Below are 26,015 nucleotides of genomic sequence, written 5' to 3' on the forward strand. Positions count from 1 at the left end.
GGAACAGGTGTTTTTGAGTTGTCAGAAAAGGAGCCAGAATATTCATATTTGAAAACATAAAACTTTTAATCAGAACCACGTACAAAATAGTCGCAACAGCCCTTCCATTTAACTGATTGGTTTACAAATTTTTGTAGACATGGCAATTACAATAATGATAAAAAACTGATAAAAGTAAAGGTAAAAAAAAATATATTCCTTTTACAAAAACAAAATACTTTATCTTTTCCTTTTTTATATGATTGTGGTAAAAAAAAACAAGTAGCTTTATCATTGCTGTGAACAGAAATGTTTATGAGTGTAGGGGGAAAGCAGAACATAGATTCATGATAATTCTGCCATCAACAGAGCAGATCAAGCAGGACAGGAGGTCAAGATTTGAAACATTCATTAATTCACAGAATAAAGCACTATGAGTTGTCGCCAGATTATATGTCACTGACTCAGACCTGTGCCATTTGGAGATACGCCACCTGCTGGTTGAAAATGGGATTGTAAATCAGTTTTACTTGTAAAGGAGAGACTTAATGAGAAAAAGTGGAACAAGATATCCTGAGTCTAGCAGAGAAGTTCGGATACGGTGACGATACTCTGACACACTGTCAACACATCCACCTCTCAGGTCGCTCGATCTGGAAGAAATCAGAACTTCCACCTGACGAGAGGAGAAGACAGAGAAGAGCAGTCATCAATCTTGTCAAGGTTTTAGTCGACAGAACAAGCTCCTGATTGACCCTAAGGGCACAAGGAAAGGTGTGCACTGTTACGCAGATGATGCTCAATTTACTGACCACAGAGTCTTCAGTTTGCAGAGTGGGCTCTTTTGGAGTTCAGTCAGGAGCTTTACATCTGATTCCTTCAACTTGTTGTACATTATGTCCAGTTCTTTCAGATGGGAGGGGTTGGCCTTCAGAGCAGAGGCCAGAGAAGCACAGCTGACCTTTGACAAACCGCAACTGTACAATCTGGATTAAAGAAATGTTTTGTAGCTTTATCATACTTTGTTTGAAATCATTCAGTGATTGTGCATACTGGATCATTTGATTTTAACAACGCAGAAGTTTAGAAAACAGAATCTGTGAAGACTTGAAAATAACAGAATTAAGGCAACAATGGGTTAAAACCCAGCTGCCTTCAATTTTGAGACTCAGTCTGTTACCTCAGGGTGTCCACTTTGCAGTCTGGATTCTCCAGAAAACCACACAGCAGCTTCACTCCTGTGTCCTGCAGGTTGTTGTAGCTTAGCTGCAGCTGTGTCAGGTGGGAGGGGTTGGCCTTAAGAGCCGAGGCCAGAGAAGCACATCCAATCTCCGATAACGTGCAGTCCCACATTCTGGATAAAGAAAAAAGTCAAACCTGTAGCTGTCCTCACTACAGAAAACAGAAAAGTTGCCTCTTTTCTATAGGCTACAGCAGGAGGTAACTTGCTATTAGCTTTATCTACATGGTCTAAGTCAACGATAGGCTTCAAAACTCTGCATCAAAAACAGATGGTATAAATTATTGATCATACAGTCTATAGTTTTTACACAATTTAAGAAAGCCAAAAAACGTTTCATTTAAAGGTTTTTCAAAGCATGTGATAAATGTTACTAACAATACTTTTCCTCAAAGGAACAAACCAGGGAAGAAGACTTTAGCATCAAGATACTCAGTGCAGGTCAGGAGAATATTAGCTTTCTGTTCGCAGTTTAGTGAAGCACGTATTTCACCTCAGGGTCTCCAGTTTGCAGTCAGGACTCTCCAGAAACCCACTCAGCAGCTCCACTCCTGAATCCTGCAGCTCGTTTACACTCAGATCCAGCCATCTCAGATGGGAGGGGTTTGCCTTCAAAGCAGAGGCCAGAGAAGCACAGCCGGTACAAGAAAAGCTGCAGCCCCTCAATCTGAACAGAGATGAACAATCAAGTTTGATAGAAACTGCACTCAATGCTTTCAGTATAAATTTGTGAAGACTTCTTTAGATCCTGTGACTTTTGAAGCTCTGAGGAACAATGGAACATATCCATTAAGAGTTAAACGGACGGTGTGGATCAGCAGTTGAGCGTTAATGTTTCTGACCTCAGAAATTCAAGTTTGCAGTCAGGACTCTCCAGAAAACCACTCAGCAGCTCCACTCCTGAATCCTTCAGCGCATTCCTGCTGAGCTGCAGCTCTCTCAGGTGGGCTGGGTTGGACTTCAGAGCAGAGCCCAGGTAGGCACAGCTGGTCTCTGACAACTTGCAGCTCCTCAATCTAAAAAAGGAAAGATTCAACTAATCACAAGCAGTAAAGGGAATGTTCTTATCTGTTAGGGGTGATGAAAAAAAGGATTTATTTACGATTACTAAATGTCTCAAAATGGATTACATGATAACAAAGGAAAGGCTGCTTGACTTAAAATTCAAAAGTTAAGAGTACACAAACCAAAGTGTTTTGAGTTGTTCCTCTCGGGGACTCAATAATCATAAACAAATTGAATCAGGAAATCAGACAGATTAACCATCCCTATTATCAATACCAATGACAACATGCTGTAACTACTATTCCCCACATTGGTAAGAAGTCTGCCCCCTAGTGGGCTGGTTTTACACCAGTTGTATGATGAGTTAAACCATCCTGACCTGAGAATCTTCAGTTTACTCTGAGGGTTCTTCAGGAACCCACTCAGCAGCTCCACTCCTGAATCCTGCAGGTTGTTGTAGCTCAGCTCCAGCACTCTCAGATAGAAGGGGTTGGACTTCAGAGCAGAGCCCAAATAACCACAGCTGATATCGGACAAACTGAAGCTGCTTAGCCTGGGTAAAGGGAAAGAAGACATGTTTCCTTGTTAAAGACAACACAAAGTACAGGACAGAAAAAAAGACTCATGAATCTCGCTGTCTCCAATGGGCCTGATGTCCCCTCATTGTCCCTTTGGATGTTAATCATTTCAACTCGGAGGCAGCTGTCTAATCAAGTTGGTACAGACATCCCTCTCCCGAGTTAGTCCCTCTAAAGAGATCCCAGGCACAATTCCTCCACCAAGTTCTGGGTCAGCCACAAGGTCTACTCCCAGTTGGACACACCCAAAACACCCCTAGAGGGAGATATCCATAAGGCATCCTTATCTAATGCACTGACCACCTCTACCAACTCTTTTGGATGTGAAGGACCTGATTTCCAAACTCCCGACCCTGTCCCTCTCTTGCCCAGGCCACAAACAGAATCAGGGACAAGGGGCAACTCTGGAGGAGGCCATTACTTGCCAAGAACGTGTCAGACTTTGTGCCAAGTATGTGGACATAGCTCTCACTTTCATCATAAAAGGACTGGATTGCTTGAGAAGTTGTTCCAGCACCCAGTATTTTCACAATACTGCCCGCAAGTTCCCCTCAAAGAACATGATCATAGACATTCTCCAAGACCACCAAATACTCCAAGGTTCTAAAATCAGCTGGAGTCTCCTTTCCAGCACCCCCCAGAGGTGGGCGGAGTAGTGGGGTACCCTGATAATTCTGTGGTTCCCCTTTTAGAGATGGTAACCACCAGTGTGTTGTACCACTGTTCGGTCAGTTAAGAAAACCTGACCATGATCAAAGCGTTCAGCATCTCAAATTGGACCTCATCCGCCCATGAGACTTGCCACTGAGGGTTTCTCAACTACCCCAGCAACCTCTGAGTCTTTTAACTCTGCGTCCTCCACCGCCTGGTGACATCCCAAGTCCAGTTCAGAAGTCCGCTTACAAAAGCCTAAGGCAAGTCCTGCTTCCCTTTCCTAAGTTGTCTGATGGATTGCCTGATCTTTCTCAAGGCCAACCCAAACTCCCCCCACATCCAGGTTTTTGCTTCTGCAACTGCTGAAGCGGCAGCAACCCCTCATCAGGTGCCTTCCAGCTGCATCAGTAGACCCCTGATCCAGCAAAACCCAATAGGCCTGCTTTATCTTGAAATCTTCCATCACAGCAAGGTTATTGGGTTACCGCCACAACAGGCACTGTTGGCCATCAAGTCAACTTCTGGCTGCTGCTTTCAAACTAGAGGCTTTGAACTTGGCCTTTTCAGATCCATGTCTTCAACCTCCCCCGCAATGTGTGTCCCTCCTGTTGTGTGACTGTAGACCACACGGACAGGGGCCTCCACCAGTTGTTCCCAGTTCACTTGCATTGTCCATTTCTGGGTGATGGACCCACATGGATGGACCTGAGATGGCTTATATAAAAGAAACCCCTACACAGCAGGATAAACTGCAAAGGCTAAAGGCTAAAGGAAGGTGAACTCTACCAAATCTACCAGACAGTCAGTCATGAAGACCTGTGATCAGGTAAATCCTGAACCTGAAAATTTAACTTTGAAACCAGAGTCAATGATCAAATTTCTGTTCAAAATAGGGTCAAGTCAACTTACAACAGAGACTCCAATCGACAATGTGGACTCTCCAGCCCCCCAGCCAGGAGCTTCACTCCTGAATCCTGCAGATTGCTGTAGCTCAGGTCCATCTCTCTCAGATGGGAGGGGTTGGACTTCAGAGCAGAGGCCACGACTTCACAGTGAGTATCTGTCAGCTTACAGTCACGAAATCTGCCAAGGAACAAGCAACACAGTATGTTTTTAGGTAAGGTGTTAAAAACAGCTCAAAAACATAAACTAACTGTTAGAAAACAGACACTGTGATGGTAAACTTGAAGAGTTGATATTTGTATTTCAGGGTACTTCCTTCACAACATTCATAATGTCTGGACTTACAGAGCTTTTTTGCAGTTCCTCACAGCTGCAATCAGTCTCTGCTGCCCATGCCATGATGTGTTGTACTTCTTAGGGGCCAGTTCTTCAAGGACTTCCTCTGACATCTGCAGCATGTAGGCCAGAGCAGAGCAGTGGATCAGGGTGAGTTTTTTCGATCTGTTCTCGGACTTCAGGAACTCGAGGATCTCCTGATGGACTGAGTGATCCTTCATCTCCGTTAGACAGTGGAAGATGTTGATGCTTCTCTCAGGAGAGAGATTCTCAGTGTTCGCCTCCTTCAGGTTGACGGTGACTCTCTGGATCATCTCTGGGCTGTTGTCTGTGTGACCCAGCAGACCTCCTAAGAGTCTCTGGTTGGTGGTCACAGAGAGGCCGTGGAGGAAGCGAACAAACAGGTCCAGGTGGCCGTTCTTGCTTTGAAGGGATTTATTCATGATGATCTTCAGGAAACCATCCAAAGATGACTTCTGGTCCAAGCTGTGTCCCTCCTCTTTCAGGAAAGCGTTGAGTACGTCTGTGTTTCTGTTGGTGAAACAGCGAAACATGTAGACCGCAGCCAGGAACTCCTGAACGCTCAGATGGACGAAGCAGTAGACGGTTTGCTGGAAGATCACACACTCTGGTTTGAAGATCTCTGTACAAACTCCTGAGTACACCGAGGCCTCTTGGACATCCAGACCACAGCGCTGCAGGTCTTCTTGGTAGAACAGGATGTTTCCTTCCTCCAGGTGTTCAAACGCCAGCCTGCCCAGCTTCAGGAGAACTTCTCCGTCAGCCTCCATCAGCTCCTGAGGACTGGTCTCCTGACCCCCATCGTACTTCTTCTTCTTCCTCTGAGTCTGAACCAGCAGGAAGTGTGAGTACATGTCAGTCAGGGTTTTGGGCAGCTCTCCTCTCTGCTCTGTGCTCATCATGTGGTCCAGGACCGTAGCCGTGATCCAGCAGAAGACCGGGATCTGACACATGATGTGGAGGCTCCTGGACGTCTTGATGTGTGAGATGATTCTGCTGGACTCATCTTCATCCCTGAACCTCCTCCTGAAGTACTCCTCCTTCTGGGCGTCAGTGAAGCCTCGTACTTCTGTCAGCCTGTCCACGCGTGAAGGAGGGATCTGATTGGCCGCTGCAGGTCGAGACGTGATCCAGACCAGAGCTGAGGGGAGCAGATTCCCCTGGATGAGGTTTGTCAACAGCACGTTTACAGAGCACTCCTGTGTGACGTCGGACACGACCTCAGCGTGGTTAAAATCCAGAGACAGTCTGCTTTCGTCCAGGCCGTCAAAGATGAACAACAGTTTACAGACAGCCAGCGCCTCAGCTCCGAGCTTCTCTAATGTCGGATGGAAAACGTGGAGCAGCTTGAGGAGACTGTAGCGCTCATCTTTGATCAGGTTCAGCTCCCTGAATGAAAGCAGGACCACCAGACTGAGGTCTTGGTTTTCAGAGCCCTCTGCCCAGTCCAGAGTGAACTTCAGCACTGAGAAGGTTTTTCCAACCCCAGCCACGCCGTTTGTCAGAACCACTCTGATGGCTCTCTGTTGGTCGGGTAAGACTTTGAAGATTTCGTGGCACTTGATGGGGGTCTCGTGGAGGATCTCCATCTTGGAAGCGGCCTCAAGCTGCCTCACCTCGTGCTGCCTGTTCACCTCTTCACTCTGTCCCTCTGTGATATAGAGCTCAGTGTAGATCTTACTGAGGAGGGTTCCTCCTCCTTTTTCATCCGACCCTTCAGTCACACGTTCACATCGCTGCTTCAGACTGATCTTGTGTCCATCTAAGACCTCCTGCAGACCACCTTGAACAAGAAACAAAAAGAGACTGAAACATACGGGGACTGTGCTGGGTGACTGGGAACATAAACTGACATTATACGCCAGGGGTCTGCAACCTTTACTTTCAAAAGAGCCGTTTTGCCTCAGCTCACCTGGATGAAGTAATTTGGGAGCCGCAAAATCTACATTATCTTCACATTTAGACAAAAAAAAGTGTATAATCAGGTGAATAATTATCTAAACGAGAAGTTTTTGTGTTTATAAATTTGTACATGTGATTTCTTAGTTTTTTATTTTTATTAATTTATTTTCTTAATTGATTTTCTTATAAATTTTCAAATTTAAGAAAAAAAGGAAATTTGTTGTGTCATCGATTTAACAAATTTTGCTAAATTTTGAAATTGAAAAAAAGATAAAAAATTTGCAAAATAAAAAAATTAATTTAAAAAATGTGCAAAATTTCATAGAAATTGATGAAATGTCATAAATTTGCAAAAAAACCCCTAAATAATGCAATTTCAAAATTTTGCTTAATTTCCCAAAATTTTAAAAACTTTCTAAAATTGCAAAAAAGAGGGATTTATGTAAAAAATTAAAAAATTTGCAAAATCTTCAAAAAATGTGGAATTCTTTTTCTTAAATTGGAAAAATGTCAAAAAATTGAAAAAAAAAAAAAAAACTACACAAAAAAATCATAAAAAGATTTAAGCTTTGTTTTAAGAGGTGATGCATTTTTAGTCCAATTTTTTTTTATGATTTTACTTAGTGTCTGTGTTATCATTAAAATATTAAAAGCCCTTTATTTTAATAATATTTTTAAAGCTACAAGGAGCCACTGCAAAGGAGTCAAAGAGCCGCATGAGGCTCCAGAGCCACAGGTTGAAGACCCTTGTTATACGCTGATGATGTTCTGCTCTACACCAATAACCCAGAGACCTGACCCTCCTGCTTTTTTAAGACCAGCCAACAGGAAGTCTACTACATGGCTACTGACATGGAGGAGCATACGTATGAAGATCTTAAATGCTGTGCCTGTGAAACACAACAAATCTCTCAACATTAAAGCTCGTGTTTCCGATGAATCAGCAGATTGTTGGACTGTCTTACTTCGTAAAGTGATCTGACCGCCTATCTGAGGTCCAGCCTCAGTTCTGGATCTTTTTCCACACTGGGGACAGGAGGGGTCTCCTGGTAACCCAGACTGGATCCAGTATGTGGTGAGGCACTGCCTGCAGAACCAGTGTCCACAGCAGGTAGGAACCGGATCCTTCAAGACATTCTGACACACGGTACAGCAGGAGGACTGCTCCTCAGGAGAAACAGGATTCCTCCTCCCCCTGCGAAGATATTTATCCATCAGTAGATTTAAACAGTTGAGGTCAAAATTACAATCCCACTATTCCTTTATTTCTTTGTCATTAACCTTCCTTGCTTCCCTTCAACGTGCCTAAAGTCCGAAGTATGAATCTAGTGTTTTCGTTCTGATATGTGCTCTACAGCGCCCCCTAGGTGAACAGCCTCCTGCTACTTTACTCTATATGCCTGAAATTTCTTGTGCATCATGCCCAGACCTACGAAAAAGTCTCTCATCGCCATGGTGAAATCCAAACAGGAAGTTCAGAAATTTGCCTGATTCTCACAATTCAAAGGGTCCGTATTTTCACGAACTCATCCTTCAGTTTTTTCTGATCATCCTCAAATTTAATGTTTGCTAACTCTTGGATGTACACTGCCTTGGACAAAAGCATCTGCTTAATGAAACAGTATCATTGTAGTTCTCCGTTTACAGAGTTAATACTTACTTTGTGTCAGAGGGTCCTGGGAGTCTTGGTTCATTACTTGAGACTGGGGTATCACTAATGGGCCGATCAGAACTCGTAGACGGGCAGCCGGGAACTTCAGACTCTGCTCTGTCCTCCTCTTCCTCCACCAAAACGTCCATCTTCTGGTGGAACTTTAAAACTGAATCTGTTTAGGAGTCACACACATTTTCATCCTCGTGACAACTAGAGGTAGACCGATATATCGGCCGGCCGATATATCGGGCCGATATTTGGACATTTGTCTCTATCGGCCATCGGCCGTATTTTCTTTTAAAAAGCCGAATTTTGATCAGTTGTATAAAATGACTCAATTTTTGATCAGGCACAAAAAAGATGAGCACCTCAAACTTGTGGAACCACTTGGATACATTACATACTTTTGTTCAAATTATATTAATAAGTTTAAATTTCTTTTTTGACATTTTAAGAAGAGTGTGAATGTTTACTACTGCTTGTTACATTGTGTGTTTACTCAGACAAAATATTTCATTGTTTTGAAAGCTGAATAAATGTTCAGAGGACTGGACACGACTTGTTGTAATAGATTTCTTTTAGTTGCTCAGAAATTGCTGCGTTTCACAAAAATGTGATAAATATATATTTATTTAACAATCGGCCTGAATATCAAATTGGAAAAATCGGCTATGCATCGGCTGCCCAAATTTGGAAAGCATCGGCATCGGCATCGGCATCGGCCCCCAAAAAACCCATATCGGTCGACCTCTAATAACAACACTCAGCTCATCACTCAGATACGATCAACCTCCGACTGAAACAGCAACAAACACTCCTGGTTTGGACGATTGCCCGCTAACTTTTAAATGATGTCTTTAAGTAACACCGCAGGATGATAAAATAAAAATGAAGCAATAAAAAATGCCTTCTCTGGGGCTCTTTCAGCAGAAAACCCATGGAAGTTGCTCTGGGAGTAGGGATGGGTACCTTTCACATTTGAAACGATATGGTACCAATGCCCAGTACCTGGAAATCGGTACCGGTACTCAACGGTACTAATTTCTGGTACTTTTATGTGGTTAAGTGGCAGGAAATATCAAGTTATTTAATAATAAAATATATTTTCTATAATTTCACATATTTATTCTTCAATATATGTGTTCATGTTCAGCATGGAAAATCTCCTACTCTTCCACTCCCTCACAGTCACAAAGATACATTTAGATACCTATAAAAGTACCTAATTAAGTACCCGCCCCTATCTGGGAGCTTTACTTCCAGTGGATAAACCGTAAAAAGTGCCCTCTGGATGCCCTACCCCGTGAGCTAAATGCCCATTGAAGCCCTTGTAGTTAATATAATAAAAAGTATTAGAGAAAAAGTGGCAACAAAATGCCTCCCTGTTGAATAAATGGGTGATATCTGGATGGTATGTGTTTGGTTATAATGCAAAGTTTGTGAGTGAAGTTCATTCAGCATAAACCAGCAACAACAGACAGACTGTGGAGATGGTTAACAAAAGCTCCTGGTCAGGACACAGCTAAATCAAATCATTGTGTTGTGAATTCCTCCATGAGGGTGAAATAGCGGCATCTGGTGGCGGAAAGTGGCACTTAGCTTTAAATGACTGTTAATGACTGACAGGTGTGCTGGGGACACAGGTGTCTCGTGCAGAAAGAGAGACCGTCATACAGTCCCAGGCCACGCGTCCATGAAAATGTAAGACTGTGTTTTCTTTATTATCTTAGGTTAATGATGATGATTCGTTATGTTATTTAAGTTTGTGTTCACCTTTTTTTTTTAATTGATGTTCGACACAGAAACCATCGTCTGGATGTAAATAAACCACATCAACTTGCCTCCACTGTCATCGGCTCTTTAATTTGAGTCTCTTGGGTGGTCAGCTTTAACCAGAACCTTGCTAGTTTTTATATGTGGCCTGTTTCTCACTATGGAAAGGTAGCACATCCAGTTTCCATTGTTTTTCAACATGGCTAAGCACAGACTGATCCATGTGTTTGTCCCCAGCAGGTTAGACTCCTGTAACGGCCTGCTCACTGGGATCTCTAAACCAGCTGGAGGACAGCTGCAGATCATCCAGACTGCTGCTGCTCCAGTCCAGACCAGAGCCAGAAAACATGACCATATTAGTCCAGCACTCAGGTCTGTGCTCTGGCTTCCTGTGGCTCAGAGAGTAAACTTTGAAACAGCTTCGCTTGTTTACTGGTCTCTTCATGGTTTAGCCCCAAAGTCCATCTCCGACATGTTACAGTCATATGAACCACCTCAGACTCAGATCTTTTTCTTTCTTTATTTTTAATTATTATTTTTTTTATATTATTATTATTATTATTATTATTATTATTATTATTATTTATGTATTTATTTATTTATTTATTTATTTATTTATTTATTTATTTATTTTTATTATTATTATTTATTATTTTTTTTTTTTGGGGGGGGGGGGGGGGGGGGTATTTTGCCTATTGGGATTTTATTTTCCTTTAGCATTTTATAGGTATTATGCTCTACAAATAAACCATACCATACCATACCAGCTTTATTTATAGAGCACTTTTAAAAACAACCACAGCTGTAGACAAAGTGCTGTACAGGTAGATCAAATGAAATGATAAAAACATATAAGTAAAAACAGACAAATAAAAGAAAAACATTTTCAAAACATTTTAAAAACAATAAAAAGCAAGTAAAAGGGAATAAAAGAGAATAAGACCAGGCAAAGAAACTAAGTCTCGCTGGAGTTAAAAGCCCAAGAATAGAAATGGGTTTTAAGACGTGTTTTAAAAGTAAACTTTAAACTTGCCGTGTCTGTTAATTAGTGATAGACTGATTATCGGCCGGGCCAATTATTGGCACCGATTTTGAGCATTTGAAGCATATCGGCATCTGCCTTTTTTTTTTTGATCCGGTGGCCAATAATAAGTTAAAATTCAGACTGTGTTATTTTGGCTCCTCCCTTTCTGCAGTCTCTACTCTGTCTCTAGCATCGTCCCACCCCCATCACCATCTGATTGGTGACACACAGAGATATTTTTTTGAAAACTTGACTTACCGTAGAAAACTTCAGGGAGTTTTTTTTTATTTTATTTTTTTTTGTGTTAGAGTTTGTTTCATCCCAAAGTTTGACACCAATATTTTCACCTTTACTGCAGATGAAAATCAGCCCCAAATATCAGTTATCGGCTTCTTTGACTACTGATAATCAGTGTCGGTATCAGCCCTGAAAAAAAACATATTGGTCTATCTCTACATCATTAAACATCATTAAATTTTATTTTAATTAGTTTTATTTTTTTATTGTAATTAGTTTGACTTCAATCTTTTTTGAATTGTTTGATTTGTATTTGTTCATCTTTATGTTCTCAAATATTCGCTTGGTTTTTATTTCTTTGACCTCACCTTTTCCTGTTCCGTTTCCCCTTTTTACACTTGATGTATTTCCCCTCCCCCCACATTTGTTTTTTTTATCTTTTTGTCTTTAACACACTCACTGACCCACCGTCTAACCGCCCTCTGTGAAAAAACACTTCCTGTCATCTCCCTGACTCTCTACTGTGGTTTTAACTGTCACAGCTCTTTGTTTGAATTTATTAAAGGATAGCCCCTTGAGATGCAGCATCTCATTTTCAAGGGGGTCCCTAAACAAACATAAGCATAAAACACAAGTTACATTACAACACATTCACATATAGACATACACCAACATAACATACAACAAATACGGATATCTTGCTCACCCTACTCCCATACACATTGTTACCAGTTGCTTTATAAATAAAGATTATATTTTTGTTTTTATGAACGCAGCATGCAGCAGGTATTCAGACAGCAGTTTTACTGAAACGGTGTTAACTTGACTTCCTCTGCACAAAGTGAAGAAATGATGATTAACAGGTGAAAAACAGCGTAAAGTGAGGAGCATGTGCAGCTTTATGTTCCCTCAGCTCTTCCCTCCCTGACGGGGGAGGACGTGATGTTCTGCAAACTGCACACATGATAAGCCGAGGGCCGTGAGCGCCATGAGTCTCCAGTTAGGGGAGCACTCCATCATCTGCTGCACAGTATACGTAAACATGTCACGGTAGGAAGTGATTACATAAGCTTCGACAAGAGCCGTTTTCCTGCGTACGTGCATAAGTTAAAAAAAAAAAAAAAAAACGCTAAAACCTCCTGAAAATCACTTTGTAAAACATCTTGATTCAAACTTTCTCAGCAACATTTTTCAGACAGTTAGAGCCAAGCAGAGAGCATTCAAGTTTCTACTTACAGAAAAATCAAACTGTTGAGTTCATCATTACTCTACTTTAACCACAGGTTTAGGAAAGTGACCGAGGAACTTCAGCAGTCAAATGGTTCAAACAGAGGATTAACAGTACCGTGATGTGATCTGTACAGTTTCCTCCTTCAGCTGCGTCCACAGTCCTCAGTTTGACCCGAATACTTTTGCTTCAAGGATGCTCCCAGCCGACACCCAACCCCCGACCAGAGCTCTGTGGGAGGACGCTGAGAACATGACGCACTGTGAGATGAAATACAGAAGGTAAGGCACAAGCTAGTGTTTTAAAAAACTTAATGTAATTCTTATTATAAATTTTTAGGGTGTTATAATGTTATTAAAAATTCAGTAAAATGGTAAATTTCATATTAACAAATGTAAACAAAAAAATGCACCCCCTGTTTTCCCTGTTTGTTTACAGGAACCACAGCTTCATTTTGAATCCCTTAAACTGATACATATATATATATATAAAGTATTTAAACACCATTTTATAAAGTATTTTGGTGAGGATGTTACAGAAATCCTAAAGGCTATGATCAAATAAAACAATTTTTCTCCTTTTTTCTCATATTTTCCTGTGATGCATGTTAATTCCAATTAATTTTTTCAAGATGTGGACATTTTTTTTTCTTTGTTTCCTCAAGAAAATGAGATAAACAAATCGATATCTAAAAAAAAAAAACAGATTTTTTTTCTTTAATATTTTCATTTTTATTTTATTATTACTTTTTTTAATTGCAGCCTTTTGGGGCTTCCGTAGATTTTTCCTCTTAGCATCTAAAAAAATAGATTTATTTGTCTCATAATGTTTTTTTTTCTCCTTATCTCTTATTCATTTATATCACAGTGTGTCGTGCATATCTGTAGTGTTTGTTCTTGTATTCACTGTATTATTTAAAATTTCAATAGAAAAAAATAAATAAATAAATAATCAAAACAAAATGCAAGAGCTATTGTTTCCAAAAATGAGCCCTCCCAATGTCTGAGAGAAAATATTAAAACAATAGGCTAAATAAATCGAGGTAACATCCTTTGAGGGATTCATCTTCCTTGAAGTGAAAACATGTTTATAAGACGAGAGAAGCTCGTCAGACATGTACTAATGAGTGTTAATGTTAACAGTAAAGTGTGGACATAAATACAGACTGAGTACTTTTAAACTTTGATAGGAATTGGTTTGACTGTGTGGTAAGTAGATCATCAAACTTTCAGACCTGGATCTGGAGCCTTCTACAGTGTCAATCCTTCTGTTTGTGTGTTGTTGTTTTTTTCACTGAAATGTGTCTGCAGTTAATCTTTCCCCTTCTGTTTAAATGAGTTGTTATAAAAAAAAAAAAAAAAGAAATCACAGTAAACACTGAATCAATGTGCTGAATTGAAACAAACCGGGCGGTAAAAGGTGTTTGAAGCGGTTCTGTTATTTCCGAGGCACCCTGAAGGCAACACAGTGTGTCGTCATCACTCCGTTTGGTGTTGCCATGGATACAGAGAAGGAGACACTTGGAAACAGAAACTGGGCTGAATAACTTCACCTCCGAGCAGGACACTCACCCAACAAAGCTGTTTCCTCCTCCTCTGTGGGACCGAGTGAGTCTGACTTTAATCTGAAGTCGATCCGGGAACTTTTCAATACGTCATAATCCGTGGAATAACAGTTTGTTGTGATGTCATTAAGTTTACTGAATATAACAACAGACGAGTGAAGTTAGCATCCTGTCAGCAGAGCTCCTCCTCAGGGAGTCTACGGACTCCTTCAGCTCATTAATGGAAATACAAAACAAATTATTTTAATGGACTTTTTGTTTTGTTTGTCACATGATAAATCCAGAAAAAATGTTTTAACTTAAGATATTGAAAGAAAAAAATGACCGACTGTTTTAGGGGTGTTTCTAATGGGGTTAAACAATCCAGCTTGTCAAGTTTATTGAAATAAAAAAAAATATTTTATCGATACAAGAAATGTCATTCAGGTTATTTTTTCAAGCAACAGAATAGAATAGAATAGAATAGAATAGAATAGAATGTACTTTATTAATGCTTGAAGGGAAATTCAGAGTCACAGCAGCAAAACAAGAAAGTTTATGGTGCAAAACATTCAATATATAAATTATCCTCAGCTCACAGAGAACACCAGCCCCAGCACCAGTTAGCATCAGCATGCTACAGGCTGCTAGCAGGTGATGACACCTGTGTGTAAAATCACATGTCTCTTTCCTGACAGATGGAGACTGTTGTGGAGTCAGACCAGGAGGAGTCGGCTGGAGCTGGACCGTCACTGGAGGAGGACCTCAGAGAGACCATCAGTCCGTAAGAGACTTTTAGCTCCTGTTGTTCGTAGACTTGACCCACCATCCATTTCCCTGATTCACACTCAAGACCAATTTTAAAGATCATTTTCCCAAAATAAAGACGAATAAAAACATACTGAGTTTTAGTGCTTGATTATGATCAGATATCAGGATCCAAACTACACACTGTACTAAACAATATAACACAATTTATTACAGTGATATGCAAAAAGGAAGAAAACCACACCAAGTAAACCCACGCTAAGTTCCCCTAGTGGGAGCTAAAATATGTGCTACAGCACCCTTTTGATAGCAAAATGTGAGCTAACGTGCCCTTTTGGGATCCTAAATGTGTTTGAAAAGACCCTTTAGGGAACCAAAAGTGCATTTAAGTGCCATTTTTTTTAGTCAAAGTGTGCAATAAAGTGCCCTTTTGGGAGCAAAACTGTATATTAGAGTGGCCTTTTGGGAGTCAAATGAGCGCTAAATTTTCATTTTGGGAGTCAAAATGTGTGAGTTAGTGCCCTTTTGGAAGCAGAAATGACCATTGAAGGGCCCTCCTGGGAGCCAAAATGTGCGATGTGTGCTACGTTGACCTTTTGAGAATAAAGATGAGCCCCAAAGTTATTTGTTCAGAGTCAAAATGTGCTCTAACGTGCCCTTGAGGGAGCCTAAATGTGCTTTTAGAGGCCATCTTGGAAGCACAGAAGTGCGCTAAAGCAGTCTTTTATTAGTCAACATGTGCATCAAGTGGCCTTTTGGGAATAAAAATTAGTTCTAATTTACTTTTATGGGAGTCAAAATGAGTGCTAATTTTGTGTTTTGGGTACCAAAATGTGCAATAAAGTGGTCTTTTGGGAGTCAAAATAAGCATTTCACTTCCCTTTTTAGGGTCGCAACAAGCGCCAGATCACCTTTTGGGAGAAGAAATGTGTGCTCAAGTTTCCTTTTCAGAGTCAAAATGTGCGCTAACATGCCCTTGTGGGAGCTAAAACGTGTGCTACAGCACTCTTTTGATGGCATAAAGTGAGGCAACGTGCCCTTGTGGGAGCATAAATGTGTTTTAAAACATCCTTTTGGGAATCAAAAGTGCACTTAAACACCATTTGGGAGCCAAATTGTGTGCTAGAGTGGCCTTTTGAGAGTAAAAATTAGCGCTAAATTTTCATTTGGGAGTCAAAATGTGTTCCCCTTTTTGGAGCAAAAGTGTCCACCTTAGAGCCAAAATGTGCAATGTGTGCTACATTGACCTTATGAGCCCTAAAGTTTTTTGTTCAGAGTCAAAAAGGGTGCTAATGTGCCCTGGAGGGAGCCTAAATGTGTTTTAAGAGGCCATCTTGGAAGCACTAAAGTGCGCTTAAGCACCCTTTTTTTAGTCAACATGTGCATCAAGTGCCCTTTTGGAAGCAAAAATATGCACCGAAGTGAAGTGGCATCTTGGGAGCCTAAATGTGTGCCAAAGTGGCCTTTTGGGAGTTTTAATGAGAGCTAAGTTTCTCTTTTGGGAGTCAAAATAAGCATTTAACTGCCCTTTTAAGGGTCACAATGAGTGTTAGAGTGTCTTTTAGGAGCAGAAATGGGTGCGTTAGTGGCCTTTTGGGAGAAAAAATGTCCACCTAAGTGGCTTCTTGGGAGCCAAAATGTGTGCTTCATTCCATTTTTTCTTCCCTGTGGGAGTAAAAACACATGCTGATGTGCCCTTTTTTGGAGCTGAAATGTGTGCAAGTCTCTAGTTGTAAAATCATATGAACATGCCTCTTTGTCTGGTTGGTCGGTTAAAATAAGAATGAACAGCCTCTTGGTTTGCAAAACTTTACGTGGGTATATATCTTTTCTGTTTGATATGATTTCATACAGAACAAAAGGATACGATGTCTGATACTTTGACCACACTGATGGTAACATTGGGTGAAAACTGATCGTTTTTAAGACGATCACTAAACGATTTTAAGAAATCAGACGAACCAAAGTGAGTGAGAGTCAGTTCCTTTAAATAAATCATTTGAACCTCAGGGATAAGATAAAGTGTCGCTGCATTGATATTTTGTCCTGTCAGTGTCAGTGTTATTTACGACCCCTCTGACCCCGCTGGCTTTCCTTAGTCCGACCCAGAAAAACAACGACCAGCTGCGTCCTGAGTCCTACAGACTCAACTCCCCTAACGAGATCCACATGTTGAAGATCGCTGACAGCTTCCAGCGCCAGTACTCGTACCTGTTCCCTGAACGCAAACCGCTGCTGCTGAGCCCGCTCAACGAGTGCGGCGTGAAGGTAAGACCCCTGGGACACACCAGGTCCAGGTCCCTCTGTGGTCCCCTGAGTCCTCAGACCTTTCTCTGTCCTTCAGAAGTTTGTTTCCACCACTCTGGGGCTGACATCGACGAGCCTACCTGAGCTCTACACCTGGGAGGGCTGTGCCGGCTTCGTGGCGGACTTCCTGTCCCTGGTCCCTTTGGATCCCCCTGAAGACCTGGTGAGGGAGGAAGCAGTCCCTCAGAGACGCAAAAAGCCTTTGTTTGATGTGTGACTGTGACTCTGTGTGTGTGTGTGTGTGTGTGTGTGTGTTCCAGCCCAGGACTCTCTCCTCCCCGACCTGGGTGCTGCAGAGTCAGAGAGCCACGAGCTTCGAGTCGGCCTCCCTGCTGTGCAGCCTGCTCATCAGCATCAACTACGACGCGTACTGCGTCAGCGGCTTCGCCGTCAGAGAGATGTGTCTGCTGGACCAGAGCCTGCAGGACTGCCCCCTGCTGGACGCTCCGGTCCAGGTAAGCCCGGCTCTTCCTGCTCACTACCTCTCAGCTGCTCAGGTGTGGCCGTGTGCTCAGGTGTGCTTCCTGTTCCTGCTCTGTGCAGAGCGTGATCCTGGAGGAGCAGCTGGAGCACAGGTACGCGCTGAAGCCTCGCAGGGAGCTGAGGAGTCACTTTCTGACGCAGGAGGAGAAGAAGGAGCGGGACGCTGAAGCCGCACTGCTGCAGAAACAGAAACTGGAGGAGGTAACGTGACGTCACACCTGCACTGATCCACAGCTCTGACCCCACCCCTTCACCTTTGACCTCTCCTGCTTCAGAGCGAGCTGCAGCGCCAGCAGCCGCCCGCCGACCCCCTGCGAGGCCTGCGCAGACACTGCTGGGTTCTGGTGCTGTCAGGGAGCCGCGGCGTCCAGGAGGCCTTCTTCATCGACCCTCTGACGGGAAAACGCTACTCCACTGGCGACGACAACTTCCTGGGCGTCGACAGCGTGTGGGACAACTTCAACTACTACGTCAACGTGCAGGACTGCAGCGACGGCTGCGCTGTGAGTGACGACACATGAGGTCCAACCTCAGAGTCAGAGTCTGCGACAAATCTCAATCTGTGTGTGTGTGTGTGTGTGTGTGTGTGTGTGTGTGTGTGTGTGTGTGTGTGTGTAGAATCTGGTGTATGACTTGGAGGATCTGAGCCTGTGGGAGCCGGTCTTGTTTGGAGCCACCAGTAAAAAGCAGCTGACCCTGGAGCCGTCGCAGAGGAAGGAGAGTCAGACGAGGGTGAACAACAGCGAAGATGGAGAGGTGTGTTTTTGCTTACCAATCAGTGACATAAAATGAAAATCAATACATTTTAATTTTTAAAGCAGCATCTATTGTGTTCGTAAATGTTTGAACTCGTACCAAGAGCCGTGTCAAAGAGAAAATTCTGTTTTAACTGCAGAAGAGACAAAGTTCCTATTCCCATCTATCTATCTATCTATCTATCTATCTATCTATCTATCTATCTATCTATCTATCTATCTATCTATCTATCTATCTATGAGCACATGAGCAATAAAGAGAATGCAGAGAAGAGAAACTGAAACTTAAGTCTCACTTTGCAGGATTCATTCGGGAAAGCTCAGTTTAATGTTTCACGGTGACATTCAGTCACTCAAACTTCATGAAGACACATATTTAACATATATAAAGTCAACGTTTCACCTTTTTCCTTCTTTTTTTGTTCGTGAGAAGAGGAATCCCAGTGTTTTCGACATGCCCAGATCCTGGGTGGACGACATCAGAATCTCCAAAAAAGGTAGCACACGTCTATGTTTACTCATATCGTCTGTGTCATCAGTCTGACAGAAATAAGTAGTAGTAGCAGTTTCAGTTCAGTTAACTGGTTCGATAATAATCTCACCTACAAAACGTTTGCAGTGTCTTTAACCATCTGAGCTTGTTGAAGTGTGTCCCTGCTGATGTTGCCGTACATTTCCCTTCCAGACCTGGAGGACCGCTGGCCAGGGAGACAGAAGGTGACTCTCTACAGGAGAGCAAAGCTGGAGAGGTTTGCCATCTACCTGAGACGGGACGGGCTGGTCACACGGCTGACCACTTACAAAGACCTGAACTGTGAGGGCTCAGAGAGAAACTTATTTCCTTCCTGAAGATATTTCTCTGGCTAAAAAGTGCGGGGTATCAGTGGGTGACATGTTTCATCAGGGGATGTGGATCCTGTGCAGGACTCAACCCCATGAACCAGTACGCAGAATACTGTTTTCTAACATCTACAAGAATCAGAAATTTATTATTTTTTTAAAGACATATTTTGGTTTTGTTTGTTTACTAAAACTCAGTTTTAGGTCAGTTAGGCCGCTAGTGCTGGGATAGACGGTGGTACTCACCTCTGGTCCAAGGTTTCCTTTGACTAAAACCTGGTCAGGTCCCCAAATTACTGACCCCAAAGGCCTGAATTAGATTTATTGCCAAGTTTTGCATCAGGATGAATTTGCTTTGATTGATGGTGCAAGAACTGATCCAAAACACCAACCATGAATATAAATATCTGAACAATATGGGTGGGTCAGCGGGGTCAGGGGCCCTGTTTCTGTGGCATGAGGTTTTGGCCCTTGGTGGTTTTGGCCTCCTGCCAGAGGGGGTGTTTTAAAGAGTTTGTGTGCAGCCAATCACCTTCAGCCTGCCCCTGTCCTTCACTGTACTGTAGTGTATTGCACCGTACTGTACCGTACCGTCCCATACCGTAACATACCATACCATCCTGTACCGTAACTTACCATATATTACCGTACTGCACTGTACCGTACCATACCATCCTGTACCGTACCATACCGTACCATTCTGTACCGTACCCTACTGTACCGTGCCCTACCGTACCATAACGTACCATCCTGTACCGTACCGTACCGTACCCTACCATCCTGTACCGTAACGTACCATATCTTAACATACTGTACTGGACCGTACCCAACCGTACCGTGCCCTACGGTACGGTACCGTACCATCCTGTACCGTACTGTACCCTACCGTGCCGTACCATACCGTACCGTACCCTACCGTCTTATACCGTAACGTACTCTATCGTACCGTATCGTACCGTATCGTACCGTATCGTACCGTATCGTACCGTACTAGATGGTAATGTATGAGGTGAGGGTGGACTCAGTGATGGAGGTGTAGACCATCACAGTCTTTGGCAGGTTAAACTTCCTCAGCAGCTGATGTTCTGATCCCTCTAGAGGATCCTGGATGATGATGGTCCCCAGGAAGTGTAAGAGTCCACAGAGTCAACCTGGGAGTCTCACAAGGCAATGGGGGCAGGTCCACCACCATCTCTGCCGAGGGTGACAGACACCAGTAGCTTTAAGGCCACAACCTGCAGTGGTCTCCTCCACATTGGAGACTTTTAACATGACCTCTAGAGTTAAAGGTCACACTCCACCCTCCAAAGGTTGGGACTGAAACCTTGGGCACAGGGGCCTCAGGTTTGGGACCCTAAGTGATGCCACAGAGACGGATAAATGTGACAACATAATAATATCTGTGTGTGTTTAAGGGACGGAGGAGCTCAGGGTGAAGGAGTGGTTTCAGAACAGGAAAGACCACCTGGAGGAGCGGGAGATCAACAAGGTCGACGGCGTCACCTCAGAGCGCTTCAAACACGGGAGACGCTCCCACCTCACACGTAAACGAAAACACGAGCTTAAAACACACAGAGTCTCCTCATGTTATATCCCTCCTGATGGACTCGTGTGTGTGTGTGTGTGTGTGTGTGTGTGTGTGTGTGTGTGTGTGTGTGTGTGTGTGTGTGTGTGTGTCTTAGGTCACAGATTCACAGACATCGAGCACGAGTTGCTGTTCGGTACGGCTCAGCCCGATGATCTGGTTCGGAGGGTGGTGTCCCCCAGTGAGCTGAAGGAGTACTACGAGGGCCGCGCAGACCTCCTGTACTTCCGCCACGCCGTCTTTGACCCACGCGCTGACTTCAGAGAAGCTACAGAGGACGAAGAGTGGCTTCAGGTGACATACTCGACCTCAGCACTGACCCTGATCAGGACCAGCAGAGACAGGAAGACTGATCCCAGTCTGTCCTCTTTGTGCAGAAAGTGGTGGAGCGTTTCCACAGGAACTCATCCAAACCTGCCGACCAAGACGTCGCTGAGCGAGTGTTCCTGCTGGCTCACAATCAGATCGAGGTGACCTACCATTTGGACCCCCGCAGAGTCATCCCCGCAAAGAGGAGCTTCGTCAAACCACGGAAGTCCACGTTCGAGAGGAAGGCCGAGGAGTTCAGGCGAGACATGGCCACGAGCTTCCAGGTACGGACGACAGACGCAGAGAGCAGCTGTGTGAACATACTCTGTGTTAATGATCTGTGTGTGTGTGTGTGTGTGTGTGTGTGTGTGTGTGGGCTCAGGTGGATCCAGCTGAGAGGCCTCTGTCCACTCTGGCTCTGTATCGGATGATGAAGGCTCTGAGGGAGGATGAGGAGGAGGTGGTTCAACAAGTCAAACAGTCGAGGCAAAACGTGAGTGTCGACTGGAAACAGAGTTTTCGTTTCATCACCTTCAGCCTGGAAGACGCCAAACTCATCTCCTCTGAGGGACTGAGCAGACTCTGACCTGCACGATGATGTGGAGCAAAAGATGAAGTACAACAAAAACTGTTTGGATCTGAGAATCAAACTGAGACTCAGACTCTTTCTGTGTTGGTAGGTGATAGACACGGTGACCTGCAGACAGCGTGAGGAGGAAAACGTTGAGCTCTCCTTCTCTCCGTGGACGACGATGGGAGCAGCCCGGTGGAGCAGCAGGAGGCAGGAAATGGTGAGACAACTTTTCGTCTTTATGAGCAGCGTCAGTCACTGCGGGCACACGTCACCGGCTCATTCTGTGCCGCTGTAGGAGCGTCTGGCCGAGGAGGAGCAGAGGTGGTATCAGGAGAGGAAGGACGACATCCTGGCGCCTCTTTCAAAGTACCTGGACCAACCAGAGGGTCTGGACTCCACGAAGGCCAAGGAGCTGTACCAGCAGTGTCTGTCCAACTACAGACAGAGGCTGGTGGAGAAGGCCAACATCCTCCAGGAGCGCTACGACAAGGTCAGACAGGTTCGATAAGAGAGGGGTGGTGTACAGTGAGTGGGTTGTTACTGTGGACACGGTGTGGACATGATGTGAAGAGGATTTGTTTCTGGGTTTAGGAGACACAGGAGCTGCAGAGGATGCAGCAGACGTACCAGAAGAACCAGCTCACCTTGACGGAGCAGCAGGTGGAGGAGTACCAGAACGACTGCCGTAACAAGACGCTGCAGATCCACGTCACCAAGGAGCGGCTAAAGATGTACACACACAAAACACACACACACAGATACACACACAGATACACACAGATGTTTTCCCTCCAGAGCAGTGGTCTGCAACCTTAACCTTCATAGGAGCCATTTTTCCTCAGCTCACCTGGATTAAAGTCATTCAGGAGCCACAAAATCTACTTTATCTTTACAATAAAGACAAAAAAGTAGAGAAAAGAGTTTTTTTATAATTTATGCAATTGTAGATGTAATTTCCTGATTTATTATTTTGAATAAATTGGCAGAAATTTAAAAAATATTAATTTTTTTTAATTGCAAAAGCTTTATAGTAAATAAATAAATATTCAATAAATATTTAATATTTATTAAATATAAATACAAATAAAATTTCAACAAATTATTTGAATTTTAAAAATGTGCAAAATTTTCAATTTTATGGGGGGAATTTCACAAATTTCAAAACATCACTTAACCTTGCAAAAATGAACATAAATTGGGAATTTTAAGATACTTTTTTTAATTTGCAAATGTTTTTTAATTTAAAAAAAGGAAAAAAAAAATTGGAAATTGAATAAAATTTCAAAATCTTTAAGTTTTCATGAATAATACTTGAGTTTTTATAACATATATTGATAATATTGCTCCGCAAAAATTTGATAAATTTAAAAAATATATTTTCAAAAATTAAAAAAAAAAAAAAAAATTTTGAAATTACAAAAAAATTTGCAACACTTGAATTTTTTTTAAGATATTAAAAAAATGTCAAACATTTTTGAATTTAAAAAAAAAAAATAAAAAAATGAATTTATGAAATTTAATAAATTTGCAAAAAAATATTTTTAAAAGAATACTTTAATTGGATAACATATATTGATCATTTTGCCGAACTCAGTTTTTGTTGTTTGTTAACGTCTTGCCACATATCAATCATGTATATTAATCCAGCACGTTGTCAGTGAAATGAATCCATCCACACAGAATTAAAATCAGTATTTTCTCCAGATGAGTCTTTTTGTAGATGTAGTTATCTTCCCAGGGCTGTAAAACTTGAGGTTAGCCACAGGTGCATGGAAAGTTGGTGGGCTGTTGATGTTGTAGGAGGTGAAGTAGAGCGGTGGCAGGCTTTATTGACAGATGGGATGAAGATTTAGTTCAACTAAATGTTAACACAGGATTTTATTTAGTGTCAGTGTCTTTAATCATCAATACCCTCTGGAAGAAAAATAACTATTCTTTATTTCATGAATATTTTTAAAGCTACAAGGAGGCTGCAGATCATGAGCACAGAGTAAAAAGTTAAAGCTATCCGTGTGTTTGTGTGTTTCAGGCACAAGGTGTCAGCCACAGAGAGATACAGCGCTCTGGAGAAGAAGCTGAGAGAAGATCCTCGACTGGGCCCTTACCTGGAGGGCTGAGCCTGGAGCTTCCTGTCGTTTATTTTTTACAACCTTTAATCTCTCCATTAACGAAACCAAGGGCCCGTACTCACAAAGCTTCTCAGAGTCCTCTCACAGAGCTCTGACTTTGTGGCGTTTCCTTTGACTAAAACCAGAACAGGTACCCACATTACCGATCCGTACCGTACCACTTTATGGTTCCCTTCTGTTAGGGTGCCAGACTAAACCAGCCAACCCCAGTAGGTGGAGCTAGAAACACTGCAGTCCATTGATTGGCTGACAGAACGGTCACTTCCTGTGGCTCACAGACTTCTCTGAAACAAAGCTGGAATGTTCTTTATAACAAAGAGCCTCATGCCGATCACAGAGAAGACAAATTGCTGGATGTTTTTCATCAATGCACAGGATCAGGCTTTACTGATCCGACCCGTACCGAACTGTACTGATCTGTACCTGACCGCTTGGTGGAAACGGGGCTCTAGGAGCTCTTTTAAGGCCTAAGACACTTTGTGAATCACTTATCTTACCGAGGAAAAACTCTATGAATGGCGTCACTAAGAGCTACTTTAGCCTTAGGATGCTCTGTGAATATGAACCATGATGTTTAAAGATGCTCTTTTTACAAAATCATGAAAAGTCAAAGCTGTCTGTGAAGACAGGGTTTCTGCGGGAGTTCATCAAACATTTGATCACAGACCAGAAGCAGAAAGTCTGTCTCTGAGTCCTGCCTCTCCTTGCTCAGTCTGGATTCCTTAAAACAGTTTTTGGGTCAGGTGACCTCAGAGCTGAGAGGGTTCATTAACTAAACACATGTCTGAGGTGTTTTTGAACAAGCACAGACGAGTTCCTCTGAGTCTCACCTGGAAGGTGCAGGTCTTTGCTCTCTGTTTTCTAATAATGGAACTGTTGATGAATGCAATGAGCATCTTGTGTTATTAACTCATGGTTTCTTGTCATTTTTTGATCAGCAGGCTCCTGTAGTTAATGTTTAAATGTTTTTTCTTTCTAGCTGTCTTGTGTAAACTTTTCAGCCTCTGACCCCAAAACAGCTGTGCTGGTACTGATCTGCTTTGTCAGTGGATTTTATTAGTGAAAGTTCAGTTTCTCAGCATAAATTTTGTGAATGAGACACCCTCTGTTTCTATTTTTATGAACCCCCAAACTTAAAGCTCCAATCCTGTTTAATTTTAGGCACAAACGTCAATAATACTGCATTTCTGTTTTTTCACATGTCTAATGTGGTAAAGAAGAATTGTCTGTTTTTGTTTGATGATTTCCCGTCTGATTGCTCAGAGGTTCCCAAACTTTCAGCCTGTGTCCTCTCAGATAGCGGTGCCAGAAACCAGCGACTTCCTGCTGTGGGGGCGCTCTGGTGATACAGAGTTTGACATCTACGGTCACGGACTGTTCATGGGTCTTCAACAAAGAAATGTGAAAAACTGATGAACCATTTTCTGTTAGCATGGTTTTATATTAAAATTAACCTCTTTTGTTGTTTATAGTTTCACAGTAACTTAGAAAATATGCAGCTAGAGGGCATTTCACAACCCCTCTATCTGTGTTTTGTTTTGTTGTTTTGGTTATACATAAAAGCCCATCAGCATAAGATACAAGTAGTATAAATAATGTGGGAAATATAAATTTGTTTAAATAGAATTAGAAAAAAGACAGTTTGTGAGTCATTATAACAGAGTATTACTTTTATTTGATCAATAAATTCAGACTTTTATAAAGAAACCAGTTAGGTTTACCTGATTTTGTTTTTATATACAGTTAAACTTTTAAACAAGAAATAATCTCACACTCCGAAAAAATGTATTAATCAATTCATCTATTCCAAGTATTTCCTTTACTTTTCTTTCTTTTACAATCACTGTCTTTTATTTTTTTTCTACTATATTTTTTTATTTCATTTTGTCATTACTTACAAACATTTTACTTGGTAAAATAAATAAATAAATAAGTATTTCAATGGGTCAATAGAGTCGCCAACTTGTAATTATATTTAAGAAGAATTTCATTATAGTTTTTTTCTTTTAGCTTATATATTCAGGCATGGTATTTGTATGTTTTCCACCCCATAATAAATTTGAAAGTATTTTCTTTCCATGAATATTAAAAAACACCTGATTGGATTCTGGTGTGAGAACATGTGAAATGAAGAATGAAGCAGATAACGTATTGAATTCCGCACACTGTTTCTGCAGACGCTTGTTTT

At 42.2% G+C, this 26,015-nt stretch overlaps 1 protein-coding gene and 1 pseudogene across 1 annotated transcript; one reads left to right on the plus strand and one right to left on the minus strand.

Annotated features, from left to right (window-relative positions):
* Positions 1 to 281: 281 nt before the first annotated feature.
* Positions 282 to 7,833, minus strand: LOC141800032 (NLR family CARD domain-containing protein 3-like; annotated as a pseudogene).
* A 4,926-nt stretch (positions 7,834 to 12,759) lies between these two features.
* On the plus strand, positions 12,760 to 25,454 carry ccdc135 (coiled-coil domain containing 135). The gene is made up of 19 exons (XM_074680808.1): positions 12,760 to 12,815; positions 13,983 to 14,141; positions 14,776 to 14,861; positions 16,945 to 17,113; positions 17,190 to 17,315; positions 17,413 to 17,607; positions 17,696 to 17,836; positions 17,911 to 18,138; positions 18,254 to 18,391; positions 18,821 to 18,887; positions 19,076 to 19,204; positions 20,646 to 20,774; positions 20,913 to 21,109; positions 21,193 to 21,408; positions 21,507 to 21,617; positions 21,805 to 21,915; positions 21,994 to 22,188; positions 22,290 to 22,429; positions 23,728 to 25,454. Exons 3-19 carry the CDS (start codon positions 14,776 to 14,778, stop codon positions 23,813 to 23,815), a joined length of 2,466 nt encoding a protein of 821 aa, XP_074536909.1. The 5' UTR covers positions 12,760 to 12,815; positions 13,983 to 14,141; the 3' UTR covers positions 23,816 to 25,454.
* Positions 25,455 to 26,015: the final 561 nt, after the last annotated feature.

Source organism: Halichoeres trimaculatus, unplaced genomic scaffold, assembly GCF_033239565.1.
Source record: "Halichoeres trimaculatus isolate MK-OKI-2021-1 unplaced genomic scaffold, fHalTri1.1 fHalTri1_scaffold_11, whole genome shotgun sequence".
NCBI lineage: Eukaryota > Metazoa > Chordata > Actinopteri > Labriformes > Labridae > Halichoeres > Halichoeres trimaculatus.